Source organism: Sinocyclocheilus grahami, unplaced genomic scaffold (assembly GCF_001515645.1).
Source record: "Sinocyclocheilus grahami isolate Dianchi unplaced genomic scaffold, SAMN03320097.WGS_v1.1 scaffold1002.1, whole genome shotgun sequence".
NCBI lineage: Eukaryota > Metazoa > Chordata > Actinopteri > Cypriniformes > Cyprinidae > Sinocyclocheilus > Sinocyclocheilus grahami.
This window is the reverse complement of record NW_015506181.1, coordinates 412218-418844: the sequence shown is the minus strand read 5'-3', so window position 1 is coordinate 418844 and position 6627 is coordinate 412218. Positions and strand designations below refer to the sequence as shown.

At 38.7% G+C, this 6627-nt stretch overlaps 1 protein-coding gene across 1 annotated transcript in view; it reads left to right on the top strand.

The window, feature by feature from the left end:
* lama4 (laminin, alpha 4) overlaps positions 1–6627 on the top strand; it is a 58900-nt gene that overhangs the window by 46168 nt on the left and 6105 nt on the right. The window contains exons 25-28 of the mRNA XM_016250696.1: positions 938–1091; positions 1175–1359; positions 4035–4180; positions 5738–5868. Of these exons, the coding sequence (XP_016106182.1) occupies positions 938–1091; positions 1175–1359; positions 4035–4180; positions 5738–5868 (616 nt within the window). The remainder of the gene's footprint in view (positions 1–937; positions 1092–1174; positions 1360–4034; positions 4181–5737; positions 5869–6627) is intronic.

Sequence of the window (6627 nt, the reverse complement as noted above, 5' to 3'; positions counted from 1 at the left end):
CAATGTCGTTATTACGAGAAAAGATGTCGTTTTAAAGAGAAAAGATGTCGTTATTACGAGAAAATATATCGTTTTAACGAGAAAACATCTCGTTATTACGAGAAAATATGTCGTTTTAACGAGAAACAATGTCGTTATTACGAGAAAAGATGTCGTTTTAACGAGAAAAGATGTCGTTTTAACGAGAAAACATCTCGTTATTACGAGAAAATATGTCGTTTTAACGAGAAAACATCTAGTTATTACGAGAAAAGATGTAGTTTTAACGAGAAAATATGTCGTTATTACGAGAAAATATGTCGTTTTTAACGAGAAAAGATGTTGTTTTAACGAGAAAACCTCTAGTTATTACGAGAAAAGATGTCGTTATTACGAGAAAAGATGTCGTTTTAACGAGAAAAGATGTCGTTTTAACGAGAAAACATCTCGTTATTACGAGAAAAGATGTCGTTAAAAGGACATAATTGAGTGGAAAAAATAATATGTGTGCGGCAACAATGCGTCACCGTACTGAAGCAACGGTTTGATTTGAAAAACATCTTAATGATGAATTTATTTATTAAAAACACACAGCTTTTTGCTTCACAAGACTTGGATGGACTAGAGTGGTGTGGATCATTGTGGTATTTTTATCAGCTGTTTGGGCACATTCTGATGGCACCCATTTACTGCAGAGAATCTGCTGGGGAGCAGGTGATTCTGATGCAGAAACAAACTCATCTGCTCATCTTGGATGGGTGTGAGTACATTTTAGGAAAATTTCATTTTTGGGCGAACTGTTTCTTTAAAACAGCATTTGACACATATTAACAGTAACAAACAGCACTCAGTGTACACAAATAACCTTGGTCATGTGTGATTCCAAAGTGTTATATTCTATAGTGACTTCAGACTTATTTATGCAAGTGTGATGTGATGTGATGTGTATGTGATGCAGGCAGGATAGAGATATAGAGCCAGAAGACTTCCAACGTTACAGTGAGAATGTGCAGGTGTCGCTCCAGGACTGCCCACTAGAGAGACCCCCTGCCGCTCTCCACAATAAAGACAGCAGAGAATCATCTAGAAGAAGTCCAGGACATTCCCGCAAGGTGCAACATTACAACACACACAGATGCTCAAATACACTGTGTTATTACACTGTTATACACTTAAACATACTGTTGTTTCTCAGGTGGGCAGGGATGAGTCTAGCCTGCCACATGGCTTGAAGAACAATCCTTTGGATGCTCCGGAGACAGAGGCTGCTTCCTGTTACCTGTCCTCTCGCCCCCGAGTGACCCGCCATGCCCACCACTATGGCGGTTTTGCCCACAGCCGACATGAGTACACAGGAATTGCCAGTGTTATCAGAGATGAGTGAGTATTGTTGGGTATAAAGAAGGATGACTGCAAGTGGAATTAACTCTAATTAATTATGAGATAATTTTACTAAAATTTAGTATTTCCAACAGGCTCATTTCTTGTTTGATATTTCGTGACATTTTTAGAATATCCACTTGAATGGCTCAAAAAAAAAATTCAGTTTAACCTGAAACAGATTCACAACATTTTATTATGTTAGCTGTTCAGTGAGTGACACTACAAAGATAAAGGTAGAGTAGGCGATTTCGGAGAGGCTAGCAAATAGCAAGCTAGCTTTGAAAGCATAAGATCCCACCCTTCTACAAAGCCACGCCTCCTCCAAAACACATGACTGGGCTCAGGCAGACCAGAGGGTATCCAGCAACACGATGAGGCTATTGAGACTATTACAATAATAAAGCAACAAATGCAAATACATACAGTTAGGTCCATATACTGTATATTTGGACACTGATACAGTTGTCATAATTTTGGCTCTGTATGCCACCAGAATAGAATTAAAATGAAACAATCAAGATGAAATTGAAGTGCAGACTTTAAGCTTTAATTCAAGGGGTTGAACAAAAATATAACATAAAAAGCTTAGGAATTACAACCATTTTTATACACAGTCCACCCATTTTCAGGGGCTCTAATGTAATTGGACAAATAAATATAATCATAAATAAAATGTTAATTTTTTATATTTTGTTGAGAATCCTTTGCAGGCAATGACTGCCTTAAGTCTGGAACTCATGGACATCAGCAGAGACTGGGTTTCCTCCTTCATGATGCTTTGCCAGGCCTATACTGCAGCTGTCTTCAGTTGTTTGTTTGCGGGTCTTTCTGCCTTTAGTTTTGTCTTCAGCAAGTGAAATGCAACTCAATCGGGTTGAGATCAGGAGATTGACTTGGCCATTGCAGAATAATCCACTTTTTTACCTTCAAAAACTCCCGGGTTGTTTTTGCTGTATGTTTTGGCTCATTGTCCATTTGTACTATGAAGCGCCATCCAATCAACTTTGCTCCATTTGACTGAATCTGGGCATAGAGTACATCCCTGTACACTTCAGAATTCAACCGGCTGCTTCTGTCCTCGGTCACATCATCACTAAACACCAGTAACTCAGTGCTCCACCTTATTTCACAGATGATGTTATATGCTATGTTATATGATATGCTTTGGATCATGAGCTGTTCCAAGCCTTCTTCATACTTTTTTCTTTCTGTCATTCTGGTACAGGTTGATCTTAAATTCAGCCGTCCAAAGAATGGACTGGCTTTTTTTTATATGTTTTTTTGGCAACGTTTAATCTGGCCTTGTTTGCACATTGTGGTGAACACTCTGTATTTGCTCTCGTGAAGTCTTCTCTTGATTGTAGACTTTGACAGTGACACGTCTACCTCCTGGAGAGTGTTCTTCACTTGACTGGATGTTTTTCTTTATCATGGAGAGGATCCTCCAATCATCCACTACTGTTGTCCTCCATGGATGCCCAGGCTTTTTTATATTGCTGAGCTCACTAGTGTGTTCTTTTTTCTCAGAATGTACCAAACTGTTGATTTGTCCACTCCTAATGTTCCTGCTCTCTCTCTCTCTCTGATGGATTTGGTTTGATTTTGAAGCCTAACAGTTGACTGTTTCACTTGTATGGAGAGCTCCTTTGACCACATGATGTGAGTTCAGAAAAGCTTCCAAATGCAAATGGCACACTTAGAATCAACTCCAGACCTTTTACCTGCTTAATTGATGTTGAAATAACGAAGGAGTAGCCCACATCTGTCCATGAATAGGCTTTTGAGTCAATTGTCCAATTACTTATGGTCCCTTGAAAAAGGGGGAGGTACATATTAAAGAGCTGTAATTCTTTAACCTTTCCTCAAATTTTGATGAGAATACCCTCAAATTAAAGCTCAGAGTGTGCACTTCAAGCCCATATTCATTATATAACTGTAACTTGAATATGTTTTGGTCAACAGCTAAAATAATTAAAAATTGTGCCTGTGTCTAAATTTATATGGACATAACTGTGTGTTGACAGGCAGGTAGGAGAGCCTATCGTAACTCTCGGGCTGAGGAATATGATTGGACGAACATTTTATGGCCCTACGCTTCCACAGATGACATATATAAATACATTTAGATCACTTAACTTAGTGATTGTTATCAGGATGTGAAGAGAATTTCAACCAGCATAACAAAAAATATTTTTGAACCAGATCACCTACCCTGCCTTTAAAGGAACACTTCACTATTTTCAAAAATAGGCTCATTTCCCAACTCCCCTAGAGTTAAACAGTTGAGTTTTACCGTTTTCGAATCCATTCAGCCGATCTCCAAGTCTGGCGGTAGCACTTTTAGCTGTAGCTTAGCATAGATCACTGAATCTGATTAGACCGTTAGCATCTCGCTCAAAAATGACCAAAGAGTTTCGATATTTTTCCTTGACTCTTCTGTAGTTACATCGTGTACTAAGACCGACAGAAAAGGAAAAGTTGTGATTTTCTAGGCCGATATGGCTAGGAACTTTATTGACTTTATGGCTAGCATTTTTTTAATGCTTTATTTCTCCTCTACAGTCAGCTTTCAGCTTTCTGCTTGTCATGAATTCTGTTTGATCCTGCACATTAATTGTACTGGCGCACCTGGCGAAACATAACAGTGTTCTCTGTTTTTCCATCTTTTTTAGATCTCACTTTTCTCTATCGTTGAAAACTCAATCAGCATTCGGACTTATCTTCTACCTGGCTGACGAGTCTGAGGAGAACTTCATGGCTCTGTTCCTCACTCACGGAATGCTGGTATTCACATTCAGCTCGGGCCAGAACCAACAGTGTGTGGAAAATAATGTGTTTTTTTAACCTTAAACCGCATAAACACATTTCATTACACCAAATACACAAAATAATGTTCTTTTTAGCAACATCATATGACCCCTTTAACTAAAGCTGTCAATTGATAGCCATTTTTAGTAATGTTGTCCAGCCCAATCACACATTGGTGGGCGGAGTTAGTGCAAATGGCCTCTGCCAACAAAGCAGGCCTTTTGCGCTTAGTGTAAAAAGACACTCTGTAAACTTAAACATAACAAAATGAACAAACTTAAACATTAACTTTCATTTTTTTTAAATGCTTTCACTTCAGCAATAATCTGCTGATTGTCTTTTCTTAAAAAAGAGACAAACCTAAGGTCTGTAATCCAACGTATTTATGAATTCGAGTTTGGATAGTACATTTTCACATCTATGATCAAAGTGAAGGGGGGTGACGGTTAAGAGGTTAAAATGTGGAAAACAGTACTGGCAAAGAACGAGTAGATAAACATTTGACTTCTTAACCCAGTACACTAACCCTAATTGCTAACTTATCAAGACAAAGCATGTTTTGCTTGTGAGCGACATTATGGTGAGAGCCAAACTCACACTAACCAGCATAAACCAGCTTGAACCAGCTTGAATTCTCATGGTGGTCTTGTGCAAGAATACCACTAAAAAAATAACCCAACACATAAGTGAGAGCCTTGGTGGGCGGAGTTAGTGCAAATGGCCTCTGCCAACAAAGCAGGCCTTTTGCGCTTAGTGTAAAAAGACACTCTGTAAACTTAAACATAACAAAATGAACAAACTTAAACATGAACTTTTTTTAAACTTTCATTTTTTTTAAATGCTTTCACTTCAGCAATAATCTGCTGATTGTCTTTTCTTAAAAAAGAGACAAACCTAAGGTCTGTAATCCAACGTATTTATGAATTCGAGTTCGAATTCGAGTTTTCACATCTATGATCAAAGTGAAGGGGGGTGACGGTTAAGAGGTTAAAATGTGGAAAACAGTACTGGCAAAGAACGAGTAGATAAACATTTGACTTCTTAACCCAGTACACTAACCCTAATTGCTAACTTATCAAGACAAAGCATGTTTTGCTTGTGAGCGACATTATGGTGAGAGCCAAACTCACACTAACCAGCATAAACCAGCTTGAACCAGCTTGAATTCTCATGGTGGTCTTGTGCAAGAATACCACTAAAAAAATAACCCAACACATAAGTGAGAGCCACAGACAGACAGAGGCTCCTGTGAGAGAAGTGGAATGTGATCTGCCGCTTGTTCAGCCATCTGATTGGTTGGTGCAGAGGTTGGGGATGATTTAAACAGTCCTCAAGGCCTTGGGAAATGGAGTTGCAGCTGTTAAATGTGCATAGAGACATTTCACGCCCTAGTGCGGCTGTCAGGGGGTTACACATGCACATAACTCTACTTGGCTCAAGAGGACATAATCCCAGCATGCACAGCTGAATACACAGCAGTGATCAAGAATCAGATGTCTCCTTGTCTAAATGCATTAGCCATTGGATAATATGCTGACATAAAGTATGTTCTTCTCCTGACGTACAGATGACTCCTTTAATTTTGGCTCAAGACTTAAGATGGTGATGGAGGTGCGCCCTCGTGTGGCGTCAGGAGTGCTTCTGCATGTCTTCACCGGAGAGAAGGAATATCTCACCCTGTACATCTATCAAAACCAGGTCTGAAGATCCAATCAAAGATTTATTATAAATCCCATGATGTGTGATTCATCTTCAACAAGTTCAACATGACTTATGTTTTAGTATGGTAGTCAGCACATCAAGTATTGTACTTCTTCAAAGCATGACAACGATTATTAAACATAATGATTTATAAAGTACTTAAAGTAAAATATGTAATTTCACATTATTACAAAGTATTAAATGTAGAAGAAATATAGTCATGAAAGTGTACTATATTAAAGGGGTGGTTCATTGCGATTTCACTTTTTTTAATGTTAGTTAGTGTGTAATGTTGCTGTTTGAGCATAAACAATATCTGCAAAGTTACGAAGCTGAAAGTTCAAAGTTCAAAATCATCTTTTAAAATTATGGCAGTTTAATGCCTACAAAAACGGCTGGTAGGGACTACAACAAGTTACTTCCCGGGTTCGTGACATCACAAACCCAGATAAACCCCACCCTCGGGAAAAGGCAGCAAAGGGGGCGGGGCTATGCTGCGCTGCTTTAGAGAAGAGGAAGAGAAAACTAGAGGTGCACGTAAAAATCTGTTCATACATGAATCGCGATTCTGTCTTCTAACGATTTGAATGGATTCACAAGTTTCAAAATCAATGTTCAAAAGCAGCAGTTCTTAATAATGTTCCTTGCATCCCCCTTGCATCTCTCTCTCTCTCTCTATCTCTCATTCAGCTCACCTCCAACAACGAACTGTTACAATTATACACTTATTTTCACATAGCTATGAGAAGCGTTAAA